Below are 15,805 nucleotides of genomic sequence, written 5' to 3'. Positions count from 1 at the left end.
CATGGAATGGTCCTGACTTCTCACCAGCTGTGGATGGGCAAATTTGGAGGTAATCTTATCTTGTTAAATTGCAACATTGGACTTAAAACAATTTTTTTTAAAGATTTTATTTTTAAGTAATCTCTACACCCATCGTGGGGCTTGAACCCACAACTCTGAGAACAAGAGTCATATGCTGTACTGACTGAGCCAGCCAGGAGCCCCTGGACTTTTAGTGTTGTTGTTGTTTTTTTTTAATGTTAATCTTTTTTAATTTTTAAAAAATACTTATTTGTCAGGGAGAGAAAGAACGCACAAGCAGGGGGAACAGAGGGAGAGGGAGAAGCAGGCTCGCTCGCTGCTGAGCAAGGAGCCTGATACGGGGCTTGATCCCAGGACTCTGGGATCATGACTGAGCAGATGCTTCACTGACTGAGCCACCCAGGTGTCCCTGGACTTTTAATTTTTTAAGCATATTTTCTTGTTCTTTGAACATGTTTATAATAGCTGCTTTGCTGTCTTGTCTGAGTCTGACATTTGGGCCCTCTCAAGGACGATTTCTTTTTCCTGCTTTCTCCTCCTGTGTTTGGGTCTTTCGTTTATCTGCATGTCTCATAATTTTTTGTTTAAACTGCACATTTAAGGTCTTTTATAGCATTTCTTAGTGCTGATTCCCCCCTCCGCATTTCCCTGGCTTCTTGTGTTACTTGCTTGTCTATTTGGTTAGTGACTTGGTTGGCCTATTTCAGTGCATTTTACACACACATTACACACCCTCCCCCCCCCCCCAACCAGTGTGCATCCTTTGATGTTGCTCCTCAGTGGGCACAGCCTTGGGAACAGAGTTCCCTTGAAGTGCCCTCTTTAGGGGATGACAGCATGGTTTTAGTAGGACTGTTTGACCATTTCTTTCTCTGATCTCCTTGTTAAACTGCTAAGTCAGCCTCTGTTGGTTCACACCCAGCAATTATTCTCCACTGATAGCTAGCTGATTGCGTTATTGTATTAGAGCCCTGGGCCATAAATTGCCCCACAGTGTGATTCAGTTAAATTAGATGGCCTTTGTAGGAGTTATTTGAGGCCAGTCTTTGAGCTGCCCTGACTCTGGAAGGGCTCTTATTCTTTTCTCTTTTCCCTGATTCTGTTAAACTTCTGTTCGGTCTACTCTTTTCCTTGTTGCTATCATGGAACTGGCAGCCTCATCTTAATTGCTCATCGCCAAAGTCTCCATTGTTTTCCATAGTGCTACGCGGCTCGAGCTTCCCTGTTCTCTGTTCCAACTAAAGTCAGTCCACTTAGGGATTGCTGAGGGGTGTCTGTTCTTGCAGCCTGCCTTGGACCATACAGAACCTGCGAGCCACTGCTGCAGAGCCAGGGGCAGGGACGGCAGCTTGTCCTCTGTTCTGTGAGCGGGGTCCCGGCCTGCGGCTGTTGCCTCTGCTCTTCTCTGTTTGGAGCTTCCCTCTCTCTGCAGTTACGTTATGAGCAAGCCGAGGCAAGGACAAACTGGCCAAGTATTCTTGGCCTGCTGTGCCTACAGTAGAGTTTCCTCACATTTCTTGGCCACATGTGCCTGGAATAGAATTTCTCCAATATGGAGGTGGGGGTAGGAGATGAGAATGCTAGAAATCAAAACCCTGGATTTGGAGCTGATTGGAATAGTTTGCTTCAGCTCCCCCCCCGCCAATATTATTTACGTACTACCACCACACAAAGGCCGTTTCCTCTACCTGGAGTGCTCAGTTTCCCCCAGATAGGCACATGGCCCACTCTCCCTCTTCCTTGTAAGTCTCTGCTCAGATATGCCTGGCCAGAGAGACTCCTGTGGACCATTCTTGTACTAGAGCGTCTCTCCGGCCTCGCCCTTTCACTTTGTGTTTCCCTTTCCTGGGTTCATTTTTCCTCAGAGGATTTGCCATCACCTGGCATGCATATGTACATTTGTTCATCACCTTCTCCCAGTGAAGGTGTAGGCTCCCTGAGAGAAGGAACAGAGACTGTTGTTCACTGTTGTAGTTCCTGTACTTAGAACAGGATCTAACACATAGGAGATGGTCAGTAAATCTAATGAATGCAAAGTAGAAATGGCCAGAGTGTACTGCCTTCTTGCTTCACAACCTAACCTGCCAAACTGAAAAATACCACTATAGGAAGGGAATTCTTTGTTGTTTACCAACAACCAGTTCCTTGTTGCTGCCTAGAGTGAGAGAATGGAGTCCACTGGGAAAGAATGCAGTGATTATTGAACAGGCTGCCGGCCACGAGGGAGGAGAATGGTGTATCTGCAAAGCACTTGCCATCCCTGAGGGATGATCAGGAAATTGGTATATTTTTGGCCTTGATTCTGATGTCGGTCTTCTGGCTTGCTCTCTCCTCACCACCGGGAAGTGTTTGTGGGCACTTGGGGTTAGGTTGGAAAAGCCACCTGTTCACAGAATGGTGTAGAAACTTCTCTGTGGTGATTTCCATTGCTAATAGTTATAAGAGATGCACTCGACCATATCGGAGTGGACTGGACATCGCTGGAGGCCAGTACCAGCTGCTGCTTGATTGGGAAAAAAAAAAAATCCTCATTTGCCTATCTAATAAGATTTTTTCTTTACAGTTATTTTAAAATGACTTTGAACTAATATCTTCTTTTTTTCCCCTTCTAGATTCTGGAAATCCGTTAATTCCACTTTTTGAGCACTTATGAATAACCACATATCTTCAAAAACATCTACCATGAAGCTAAAACAGACCATCAATCCCATTCTTTTGTATTTCATACATTTTCTAATATCACTTTATACTGTTTTAACGTACATTCCATATTATTTTTTGTTTGAGACAAGACAAGAAAAAGCAAACAAAATTAAAGCAAAGCCTGTAGATTCAAAACCGGAGTCTGCATACAGATCTATTAACAGTTTGGATGGTTTGGCTTCAGTGTTATACCCTGCATGTGATACACTAGATAAAGTTTTTATGTATGCAAAAAACAAATTTAAGGACAAAAGACTGTTGGGAACACGTGAAATTTTAAATGAGGAAGATGAAGTACAGCCAAATGGAAAAATTTTTAAAAAGGTAAGGTGATCTTTAATTGCCGTTGTCTTTGTTCTGAGTAAAATGTTCTCTCAGAAATGGCAGCAGGGGACAAGGACAGCCTGCTGCCGCTGGATGTGGCTGGTGTGGCAGGAGAAGCAGGATGGGCAAGGGACCATGCTCTGATCTCCTGTACTCTCCTGCAAGGATTTGTTCTGAATTGTCACAGACCGGCCAGAATGCCCCCTGAGCCCGAGTGTCTGCCACGGCTTGGAATAAAATGTCTAGCGCAGTTTTGGGTCTGAAACTGTATTCCCTGGTGGTCCCACAAGCACCTGTGTGTGCTTGAGATGGTTCTGGGTTTTGAGATGGGAGGCCTGCTGTTTCTGATTTTATCATAGGTTGGGTACTTAATGTCTTGGTATTTTGGTAGTGGCAGTTGCATAGTTTTTAAGAATTTCTTTTCACCATTATATATCAGCTGCCATTGTTGATTTGAAATAGGGGATAAGACATCCTTAGAGGCGGTATAAAATAGTGGTTAAGAACCTGGATTCCAGATCCAGACTACAGGTTTAGATCTCAGCTTTGCTACCTACTAGCTAGCTGTGTGACTTTGGAAAAGTAATTTAACAAATTTGCCTCAGTTTCTTTATCTGTAATATGAAGATAATGATTACTGCTGATATTTACATTCGCATTTCTTATGAGCCAGGCTGTTTTAAGTTCTTTACATGTACCAACTTACTTAAGACTTAAAAAGCGCTATGAATTCGTGTTATCGTTGTTATTTTGCAGATAACGGCCCAGAGGCACCAGATAGGTTAACTTAGGCAAGGACATTCCAGCTAGAAGTAGTAAAGCCAGGACTAGACCCTAGGTTGTCTTGCTCCGTACACAAACACACACATTCTCCACCCCCCCCCCCCACGTAGAATAGCTATGGTGTCTAGTGTAAATGCTCTAGTTTTTATAGTATCGTTGCCTTGGGAATTGGGTGGGCAAAATTATATGAGTGACTACAAAGACATGGGGGTAGTGCAACGCTTTGAAGGATAGTGAGTATAGAAATGGCACGAAAATGCTGTTTTTGAACTTGGATTCATGACTCTCTTAGAAGCCGTTTTCTAAGCTCCAGTAGGTAAAAATTGAAGATAAAATTTTTTAGAGGCAGTAAGATGATCAGTAATCATCTTTGATAATTTGGTCAGGTTATAGTTTATTACGTGTGTAGGCAAAGTTGTTTTTCTCTTTCCTTTTTCCAACTACATCCTGACTACAGCCACCTTTTTCCTTTTAGTCACGAAGGAACTCTCAGGTCTCGGGAATGTTCAAATAATCACACCATGGAATGAAATACTCAGAGCTTCTCCTGTGACTGCAGGAGAAGGTGTTATTTAACTTAATGGCCCATTAATTTTGGCACTCATACACACAAATTCGAGTCATTTTCTTTCAAACGTAAAGGAGATGACAAGCAAATTAACGCCAGTAACTCCTAGAAATTAAAAACACATTGTTCTAATTGTAGATGACAGAAATCTGTAAGTGTCCATCCCCTTTATATAGAGTGATGTTGTATCTTGTTCTGCCTGAAACTGTCCTTGTTTATCTTGCTTTGCCTGTCACATTAACAGTGCCTCCTTACAGTCTCAAAAGTGGCTTGGGGAAATCATACGGTCCTTCGACTTTTAAGGCATATTCTCTATTTCTTTTGCTGACTTAGTTTTGCCTCACTTAAGTGAATTTTTTCTGTTAACTTAAGGTCTGTCTGGAGAGTTAATAGCACATTTATTGAAATTGAAGTCATGTAGTTAAGCATGTTTGTTTACTCTTCTCTAACCTATAGATTATAACTTGCAAAACATTATATCATAATGGTGTCTAAAAAAAAAATAATGGTGTCGGAGTTTTTGTTATAGTTAGTTGCTACTTTTTAGGGTATACCATCCTTGATTTCGTCTTTGAGAGATCTGGTAGTTATAAAAGATACCAAAACACTACAGTTTTTGAGGGCTAAAGTTTTCCACTCGTATGCCTCCTCTTAAAAACATTCATTTTTGTTTCTTGGTCTAATGCTATTTGAATTCAAAGATTGGGTTCCCTTGTTTTTAATCTCAGCATATGTAACAGAAGTCCTCTGTTAGCAGGAGGTTTTTCTCCAGAATTGCATGTTACAGGCTTTTTGTGGGACTGGCACTATTTCTCAGTCCTCATTCAGTACTTAGAGCAACAGAGTAGCTTCCAAGTATGTAAAAAGGAGATCAGTATGGTAAATATGAAATTCCTTCTTAATTCAGTTTATCAGTGTAATTAGGACAAAATCCTAGAGCTTTCACAGTTGTTCCTTAAATGTGGCCAGATAACACAATGTACACAAGGAAAGTGTTTTCCCCTGTTGTGTGTTTGCATATGTGGCCTTTTCCTTCCTGTCCTGCCCATGGTGGCTTTGTTGTAGTCATTGTTTATTCAACAAGGAAATACGTGAACTCAAATAGGAAAGTTAGAAGGTGAAAAAACTCCTTAGCCTTTTCTGTCTACAGGATCTCACTCAGTCTTTCTACTGTTGACATTTGCCTTCAAATTGGCATTTGTGATTCGTCAGACTTTTGGGGGAAGTCTTTATAGAATAGGTTATATTCTGATACAGAAAATATTACATTCTTCCTATTTGAAATTAGGCTTATTGGGAAAGTAAAATTTTTAGGTTTCCTGTATAGTAAACGAAGCACGTGTTTTCTGTCAGCCTTACTCAAGAAGAGCGTGACTTGAGTTTCTGTTGGTCTGTGTTGCAGTGGTAGCAGTGGTTTGCACACTGGACGGTGGGACCTCAGCTGGGTGTTACAAACAACTAGGCTTCGCCCCCCCGGTTTCTTGTTTACACCCACTGTCTTGCGGCAGAAGCAGCATCTGCCCTGATAGAGAGTAAAAAGGGGACATTGCACGACTCGTGCTTAGGTAAGAGTGGAGTTGCCTGGACTGGTGTGGCTTCCGCTGGGCGCTTACCAATGGGTGTGCACACGTGTTTCCCATGAATGTATCGTCATTAGTGGTTTCCGTATTTGAAAATAACCTTGAATTGAAAAAGCCAGCTAGTGGTATAGCAGCATCTACAAGTTTCCTTCCTTCCTGTTTTGGGGGCTAAGCTGAGGGATTAACCCCAGAAGGTATCTGATAATGGTTGAATCAAAGATACCCAGACCTTCGGGCCACCTTCCTCCCCTGCCCAGTAACACCCCGTCTCCTTTCTGTGGTGCGGTTGGAGCCTTGTGATTTAGTGCTTCGATTCCAGAATGAGTCTGCCCGGATTCATATTCTAGTCCTGTCACTTACTTACGCTGTGTGATTTTTGAGCACGTTCTGCTGACTCTCTCGATGCCTCAGTATTCTCATTTGTACAGTAGGGGTACTAAGAGTAACTCTGTCTAGAGTTACGAGAGAGTCTCATAAGCTCCTGCTGCAGCGTGCTTAGCACAGAGTGAACTTGGCAAAGCTTAGCCGCCCTCCTCCTCAAGATCACCACCAGCCATCCAGACCTGTTGAAGATTTTCACTCCCTGGCTCCCTCACAGTACATTCTAATAATCTTCATTCGCAGAGAGAAAGGTTCTGTGAAGCCGGGTGTACTTTGTTGAAGAAGGCAGGGAAGTGTGTAATTGGAAATATTTCTCTTCTGAGTGGCTAAAGGAAAAGAAAAGTCCTGGACTTGCACCAGTTAACTTCAGCTACCTGAAAACTTGATTTTTACTCGATTGTCTCTTTCTTCAGGGTCCTGAATGGTGGAGTATTTGTGTGCTTTTATTTTACAGAATGTTCTGTATGTTATCTCCGTTTTATTTTTATAGCTTATCTTCTGAGATAAGAGGCCCTCATCATTAGCATCATCAAAGCATCTAATTTCATCTGTTCCTGAACAAAGTAAATGATTAAGTTCCTCTGTTCTGAGCAGTGGTGGTCTGAGTGATAACGTTGATGTTTACCCATGTGTTTGTCACACCTGTTCCAGAATAACAATACAGCCAATTAAATGTGAGACATGAAAGCGACCATAGGGCCAGTCTTAACTCTCCCGCTACCTCTGCAAATGAGGAAGCTGCTCAAAGGCTTCACAGTCGTCATTTCCGTAGCCACACTAGTCATTCCCTTGCGTGACTCAGAGTCGGGAAAATTGAACATTCTTGTGTCTCATGGGTCATGGGTGAGAATATTTAAGAGGTGGTAGGCAAAGGATGTGTGCACTGGAATGGAGACAGAAGAAAAGTAGCTCTAGAGGTTAAATGATTAGGCGGATGTGGATTTTTTTTTTTTTTTTCTTCAAACAGTCTTAAAAAAAATGAGGCTCCTGGAGCAGAAAGGGGTCAGAAGACTCAAGGTCCAAAGTGAATGGAAATTGTGTTAATTACACTGTTCATTCCACATGTATAGCAAATAATTGCTGAGTGCCGACTGTATGCCAGGTGCTAGGGAGACAGTCATGAACAGGACACACAGGTTACTCGTCTCACGGGTCTTACATTTGTATGGGAGGAAGAGAGACAATAATAAGTAAACAGATTAATAACTACTACGAAGACATAAAGCTGATTGGAGATCAGGGATAGCCTCTCTTGGTAGATTATGGCTAAGTGGAGGCCTGAACAAGAGAGGAGCCAACTTTGCAAAGATCTGGGTAATGAACCTTCTGTGCAGTGGGATAGGGTGTGTGCCCACTGGCTCTAAAACTGGAATGAGCCCAGTTGGGTGAGGCACTTGGGGTACAAAGTTGAAGAAGGTATTCAAATGCTGAGAGTGAGTAACTCTCTAAATCTTGTGCCCTTGGCACCTGTCTTGCTTCATCCTAGTTCCTGCCCTGGCGCAACCTGTTTGAAGGACAGAAAGGACAAAGTTGTATTTACAGGAAGTAATGAGTTAGGGGAGGTGAGTCTGGAGAAGAAGGTTGGATAGGAGCACAGAGACACTGGCATGGCTAGGTCCCTTAGGGCTTTGTAGGCCAGCGTAAGGTTTTTGAACTTGGATGTGCAAGTAGAGGTGGCTGGAGATAGAAATTTGGGAAGTGCTTCGAAGTAAAGTCCTTGTAAGTTTGGCTATTGTTAGGGACACTTCAACCATTGTAATACCATGAGGGGAACTGCGAAGAATATGAGTACAGATGTATGTAGGTTATTAAACTTGGTGCTAAGAAGATAAGGGCATTTCCATTGAATTTCTAATTTCTCAGTGATGTATGATACAGTATTATCACCTGGACAGGGATAAGGGAGGGAGGGAGGGAGGGGGTGGAGGATATTTGAGTAGAGAGAAGTAGCCATTTCAGAGGGTGAGAAAATGAATAGACCCAGGGAGTCCTTATAGGATTGCTGGGTATTGAGATCTGTGATCCTGGATAGAGAATGAGTTTGGGTATTCTTCAGCAGTATGGACGGGGAATAAGTAAATGAGTTTAATTTCAGGTTTAAGCTAACCATGGGGACAGAGTTAGAATTGGGAATTTTTTCCAGCAAAAGTCAAAATTATGGGGTAGATAGGGGCCTTGAAATGTAATCTTTATGGGAAAGATCACTACTAGGAGATTCAGTGGTTTAAAGAATTAAGTGAAATTCAGTTTAGTTACACTTGAATTAAGCTCATGATTTGATTTCTTTTGCCACATGGTGGCTGTATCACATGGGTTTAAAGATCTGGATTATGTAGATAGTAATACCTTTCGGAATATATACATTCTCTGAAACTTAAAGCTCATCATTTAGATTCTAGAATCTAAGAGGTAGCTCATGCTAATCTTTGGAGTGTAAAATTCTTAATTGTAATCCAGTTCGTGCACGTTTTGGCCAAGTTCTCATCTGTCTTCTCACCCCCACAGAGCTCCTTTTGAAGTCATTGGAGCTCCCCGTGCTGAGCATTTCATGGGGGTGCAGAGCAAGGTGAGAGTTTGGGACCAGTGAAGTTAAATAAATATTTTAAATCCAGTTGCCTTAACCATCAAAGTAAGACTTTATTCCCTAAGTCCATTATGGAATAGGACACTAGAGGGCAGTATTTATCCTTTTTTTTTTCCCCCTCCCCATTTCTATCTTCACCCAGTCTCTTATTTCAAGAGCTCCCGGAAATGTTGGATGCATTTTTGGAAATGAATGTGGTTAGTTTTAAGGTGTATGAGACATGTGAGTGAAACAGCCACGTTTGGAAAATATGTATGTATTTGGAGTGCGAGGAGCTTTTTATCCAGTCTGTATGTAATTGGGGATTTATGGTCTAATCTAAGTTGGAGAAAGTTCCTAAAGAAAAATAAGTTAGCCAGTTTAAAAACATGATTATTACCAATGAAGACTTAATGTTACCTGTACTTATGGTAAGCACAAATGAAATGTTGAAAGCCCAGTGGTGCCAGTGGTTATTTAAGGCTTCAACGGAAAGGCTTTGATGAATAATAAAACTAGTCCTGGTTGCGTAAATAGACTTGTTTAGAGTTCAGTACGGGAGGGGGGAATTCAAATTAAACAGCCATAAATATGTCTGTTATCTTGGATCTAACCAGTTTCTGTTTGTAAATCATATTACCATTTGATAGTGAAATCTGGGAATTCATAAGTAGAGGGAAAGTTAATTTTTGGTATCATTAGTACTTGATACTAGGCTAAATTTTAAGCTAACATCTAAATTGTTTAAGTAAATGATGTATAAATGAATTACCAGTATATGAGCTTTTGACAAAAAAGCTGACCTTTAAGATCCTATCAAACCCTGAAGATTTTTAAAAAACTCCCCATTACAATTGAAGATGTAGCATAAGATTTGTCATAGAAGTTATCGCAAAATAGCTAATTTTCAAAATAGATTTTTTTCACTTGAAATTCACTTTCTGGCTTTTTGTTAGGAAAAAATACTTACATATGTGCAAACATAACTGGTTTGTCATAAAATTTGGAATCTTGGCTTCTTTCTGGAAAATAATATTTTGGTTATATTAAAAGGTATTTGTATGTTTTTTATTTTATCAGGTTATTCTTGGAAACTATAATTGGCTCTCCTATGAAGATGTCTTCGTTAGAGCTTTTAATTTTGGAAATGGTTTACAGATGTTGGGTCAGAAACCAAAGACCAATATCGCCATCTTCTGCGAAACCAGAGCCGAATGGATGATTGCTGCGCAGGCGTGCTTTATGTATAATTTTCAGCGTATGTGGGCCTTCTGATCTTCTGTGTGGGAGATAGGATGCTGTTTATTATAAATATTTCACTCTTTAAAATTCTGAAGTTAATTGCTACCTTGCATCTAATCAGGGGACCGCTCTGTTACAACTTCGAGTTAGAGGTCTGCTTTGGAACAAATTGTGTAGTCAGTGTAGTAAGGGGACTGGAACCTGTTACTAGGGGCCTTGGGGCCTCGCGGACTCTGCTGCTGGTTCTCTCAGGAATCTTCTTGTGAAGTTAGTGTCACTTCGTCCCCACTTCTGTTGGTAGCAGCAGTTGACATCTAAAACTGCACTACTCGGAGCCACGAGCCAGGTGAAAGGACAGGGAATATTTATATTGTTATTTAAGTGGCAATCTGGATGCCCCAGACTGTGAGGTAGTTCTGGAAGCTTAGTTCATAGATCTTGGTGCCAAAATGGGATGTTAAGTATGGACATTCTCTTACCTTTCAGATGGAGCTGTAAATGCTCCACTGGTTTTTAAAACCGTCATATCTTTTTGTTTTCATGGGTGTGGGCTTATAGTTTGCTTCTTTTGGGAAGCTTCGAAATAATTATCTCTTAAAGTCACTTTAAGTCTGACTTCTGTGAGTTAGGCAGCAAGCAAATAAAAGTCCACAAGATGATGATTATTAAATTTCAACATGGCTAAGAATGTTTTTCTTGAGTTTTCTACTAGAAAAAGCAGTACTGCCACTTATTCATGTTGTTTTCTTAACATATATGATACCTTCAACCTGATACTCAGTGCATTATCTTACTGGTACATACTCTTTTTCATATTTTAGTACCAAGTATTTAACAACTAAGGCTTTGATATTTTAGGAGTCAGAAATAATTCCTTCCATTGTGGCATCCCAGAGTAATATCTGAAGGTGAAATAAAACTTAAAAATTTCGTTTTAAAATATTAGAAATCTTTGGGGAAATTAGGAACGGGTGCGTGAGTGGGCATAATGTTTATTAGTATATTAAAATAATTTAGATAATCATAGAACAGTTACATAATAAACTATGGATCTGACGATTTAGGGTTCTTTATACCATTAGGATTCATGACCACTTTCAGAGACTTTAGTTACATTTAGTACTTCCATGAAATGTGGAATATTTGACTTGCCCTTCTTTTCTCTGTAGTTGTTACGTTGTATGCTACTCTAGGAGGTCCAGCTATTGTTCATGGATTGAATGAAACAGAGGTGACCAACATCATTACTAGTAAAGAACTCTTGCAAACAAAGTTGAAGGTGAGGACTGTGGTTATTTTTATAACTGTCCAGAACTTCCAGAACTATCAGTGTTATGAGCTCTAGTATTGATACTTTTACGATCTTTAAAATCCTGAATATCTTTGTAAACTTTTAGGAATATCATACGTTCTTCCTTTCCTTTAGAAAAGAAAAAGTAGATTTCATACATATTTGTGTAATAAGTAGCGCAGAGAGTTACAGATCATTAACATGGTATGCCCGTGTCTAAGGTAAAGGGATTACCTTTTTTCTTTATTGTGTTCATTTGTTTTCTAGTCTATTTTCAGTAAATTTATAAATTACAAGGGTTTCTGAAATAGTAATTCCTTTATATTATTTCTGAAGCATTGAGTCATTATGAGTTTCTAGAATTTTTTAAAGGGAAAAAAGAGACTTTATGATAAACTGTTGGAGAAAGGTTTTGAAAGTCCCTAGACGACTCCCAGTGAAACCAGTAATGTCTGCTGGGTTTTTTTATACCCAAATTTATAAGTGAGTTCCCTCCCCCTCCCCCCATATCTTTATGAGCCTCTTAAAAACATATAGGACTTGTGGCTATTCTGTAGTTCAGGCAGCCTGTGTTTATATGCCTATTTTGTGAGGAAGTGACATTGCTGATTAGGATTTTACCCAAAGAATGGGCACACACAGTAAATCTAGTGCTATAAAATAGCAATTTAAATTTCAGGCCGTATTTCTCCATCTGAAAGGAGTAGTATTCATACCAGTGCCCACCCCCTCACCGTTTTTTTGGAGGCAAGAAATTAATAATTCATGGATTATGGTAAACTGCTTTTCTTGTGTCCGGGACTGTTTGCTAAGCTGTTTTGAAACAGCGACGAAGAACGTAATGAATGCTTGTGTTTTTCCAGGATATAGTTTCGTTAGTCCCGCGCCTGCGGCACATCATCACTGTGGACGGTAAGCCACCAACGTGGTCCGAGTTCCCCAAGGGCGTCATCGTGCACACGATGGCTGCAGTGCAGGCTCTGGGAGCCAAGGCCAGCAGAGGTACGGCGCACCTTCCCAGTTCCTTAGGGTCGTTCTGCAGTGACCGTGTTCTCCGCAGTGGTTCCAGACCCTGAAGTCAGATCAGGGACAAATCATGTTCTAGACCATCACTTTGGGAAGTAAGGTCACTCTATACTTTTCCTCTACTCTTTTAAAGTAGGGTTTAAGGGAGAATACACACATTAATTTATTGTTCTAAATAAAAGGAGTAGTTATTCAAATACCTTTTACATTATACAGGTTTCCTGTTTCTGTTTTATAGTTTTCAGTGGCTTAAAGTTAGTTTTCTAAATAATGCCATTAAACTAGTCCTGTGTGGATTATCTATAAGTACAGACAGATAGCTGGAGTGGCTAAAGCTAGATCCCCTTTTTCACTCCCTGCCCCAACTCTGTTTTTTCCTGAGGGAACATCTTTTTATCCCCCACCTGAACACTTCGGCATGGTGATGCTAAAAACTCCTACTCTCAAATAAGTGTCAGGAAATGTTCGAAAGTATACGGGTGTTGATGAATATCCCGAAAGCTGCTAGGGTGCTGGGACTGTATTTCCTTTGTAGTTGGAAACTCAGTGATTAACTAGATGTAAGCACTCAGCTCAGGAATGGGAATGGGGTTCTGCTGACATTAATGTTGGGCATACGGAATTTTAAGTGCTAGTGCGACATTCAGATGTGGATATTTAGTGGGGAGTGGCATATACTCTGGAGTTAAGTTTGGAGTTAGAAGCTAGAAGTTTGATGTTATGTATAGCTGTGGAAGGAGGTGAGGTCACCCATGGAAAGCGGTGCGTCCAAAGAAGCAACTGAGGGTGGGTCAGAGGCAGGAGGAAGGCACGCAGTGTGTGCTTCACGGAGGCCGTGTGAAAGGGGCCTCTCCCGGAGGCAGGGGTCGGCAGCAAGAGCAGGTGCCCTGCAGGAGTCGGTGCCATAGGCATTGCAGGAGGCCCACCTCAGAGCAGTTTCTAGGAGGTGGTGGAGAATGGTGCCCTGGGATGGAGGAGTGAACGGAAGGCTAGGAAGTAAGGACTGGAATGAAGACCGTTGTCATGGAATATATCTCCTCATGTAGGAAAGGAAGGGTTCACTCAGCAACATGTTTAAAATTGTTTCCCCCACATTTAAGAAGTCCACACTTAGGGGAGGGCCAGGATTAATTCAGGGGGTGCCATCCGTGACCCACTTCTCTTTGCTTTCCTGCCGTGTCCCCTCCAGGATGTGGGCTGTGGCCCTTAGGTTTGTGCAACTGGAGGACACTGTCTTTGAATCCGGGGTTCGGACTGTAGCCAGGTCACTTCACCACTGTGAGGCAGAGAACAGTTTTTAGCAAGTGTCTAGGTACCCTAGCCCAACCACCCTATTTCACAGTGGAATTTCTGGAATAGCCTTTTGTCTCCCTACTGCCTTGCTTCCCTAAGTTAGGCAGCCACGTAGCAGCCAAAGTGACCCTCATCACTGGTGATAACAAGCCCCTGTTCAAATTTCTACTCCAGGTGCAATCCAAAGTCCTTAGCATGGCCTCCAAGGCCTTGCATGATACGGTCCTGGCTGCTGCGTCAGGGCCTTTGCTCCCGCTTATTTTTTACTTGAGACAATCTTCTCCCAGTTCCAGGGTTTCAATGGCTCTCTTCTGCACTGTATCCAGGTCTTTACTAAAATACCAACGTGCCAGAAAAGCATTTCTTGACTTTTCCATCTAAATACCTTCTACTATCATCTCACCTTGTCTTTATTTTTCTTCATAGCTCGTATTACATTATAGATTCATGGCTTGTTGATCTCAGTAGAACATGTGTCCTGTATGTGCGGGGACGTGATCTGTTTTGTTGACCTCTGAATGAATACAATTCACAGTCGTTGAATTGAGTTATCAAACATGATTATGAAAAAAATGGGTGATATGACTACATTTCTCAGAAATGGTGTGTGTGTGTGTGTGTGTTTTTTTTCTCCAATGCAGAAAACAAACCTCTTAGCAAACCAGGGCCCTTAGATATTGCAGTAATCATGTATACAAGTGGATCCACAGGACTTCCGAAGGGAGTCATGATCTCCCACAGTAACATTATTGCTGGTATAACTGGGATGGCGGAACGGATTCCAGGACTGGGGTATGTCACATGGTCAATGCATATGAAGTAGTCCCTTGTTGATGCTGGTTGTTACGTTAACGTTGTTTGTGCCATTTAGTGGTATGTGGCTAAATTAGTCTTTCAGAGTCTGTTTACAGTAGGCAGTTCCTTCAAAAAAATAAGAGGAACTTTAAAATTAATTAAATAGTTTTAGTTGTAAGGTTTAAAATACAGTTTCATATATATCATTGTTAATATTTACCTTTTACTTGAAAAGTGTAAATTTTATCTGACTTAAATCCCTTAATTTAATCAGTTGATAGTATTGCTGCTATAGTCCTTTTTATACCTAAACATGTTAAAATTCAGGTGAACAAATAGCTTCATCTGTTCCAATATTTATTGAGCTTTATTCAGTCTCCGATTTTTCTTTTTAAGACCAGTTCCAGCAGCCACAGGGCCAGGGTGGGCATACTGCGGGGAAGAGACTGACCGGCGGGGGAAGCCAGATGGGACCGGGAGGGTGGTAGAGGAGTCAGTACTTGATGACTGATGAGGGGCCGTGGTAGTGCTTGGGTATTTTTGATGCCCTTATGCACAGAAATTACACTCACACACAGGTTACTGTGGAACTGAATTTAGGGATGGAGAGAGAGATTTCTCTTATGAATGAATGGATAACTTTTCAGAAAAAATTAAGAGCAGTAGTTTCCTGGGTTAGTCTTTGCCCTTCATATTTTTTGGGGGTGGGGGCAGTTCTTGAAATACATACACACACATACGTACACATTTTCTTACGTACAGTATAATTTATTATTTCTAAGTAACTTTCAAAACAGGAATCTTTTTTGTAAAATTCCTGGCCAGCAGTTGTGGATTCAATCGGAACTTTTCCGTTTGGGAGCCCACGAGCTTTAAAGACCATTCCTCTTTGGATGATTTCTGCTGTCCTACAGAAGACCCCTTCTTGTTTTGGCCCCTCAGCCCCCGTTTCTTCTTAGCACATTGCTCCTGTAGCACTCGTAATCTGTGAGTGCCTTCATGTAGCACTGGAGACAGCCTCTGGGCTTTAGGTTGAGCTGTAGCCTTCTTACTACCCTCCCCCCCCCACACTCCCTAGAGTCTGTCTGCCTCCCCCTCCCTCCCCCCCACGCGTGCGCACAGGCATGCGTGTGTGCGCTCTCTCTCTGTGTCTGTCTCCCTTTCTCCCCATGTGGGCGGACTCGCTTTGCAGTCTCTTCCAGCAGAGATGACACCTGACAGATGCTTTTCTATCT

At 41.5% G+C, this 15,805-nt stretch overlaps 1 protein-coding gene across 1 annotated transcript in view; it reads left to right on the top strand.

The window, feature by feature from the left end:
- ACSL3 (acyl-CoA synthetase long chain family member 3) overlaps positions 1-15,805 on the top strand; it is a 70,543-nt gene that overhangs the window by 41,028 nt on the left and 13,710 nt on the right. Inside the window, exons 3-8 of the mRNA XM_081815304.1 lie at positions 2,634-3,048; positions 10,004-10,181; positions 11,335-11,444; positions 12,320-12,458; positions 14,417-14,594; positions 14,967-15,066. Of these exons, the coding sequence (XP_081671430.1) occupies positions 2,671-3,048; positions 10,004-10,181; positions 11,335-11,444; positions 12,320-12,458; positions 14,417-14,594; positions 14,967-15,066 (1,083 nt within the window). The 5' untranslated portion in view covers positions 2,634-2,670. The remainder of the gene's footprint in view (positions 1-2,633; positions 3,049-10,003; positions 10,182-11,334; positions 11,445-12,319; positions 12,459-14,416; positions 14,595-14,966; positions 15,067-15,805) is intronic.

Source organism: Leptonychotes weddellii, chromosome 3 (genome assembly GCF_054177405.1).
Source record: "Leptonychotes weddellii isolate Sample4059 chromosome 3, ASM5417740v2, whole genome shotgun sequence".
Classification (NCBI taxonomy): Eukaryota; Metazoa; Chordata; class Mammalia; order Carnivora; family Phocidae; genus Leptonychotes; species Leptonychotes weddellii.
Note: the sequence above shows the minus strand (reverse complement) of the source record. Positions and strands in the feature narration are given on the sequence as shown.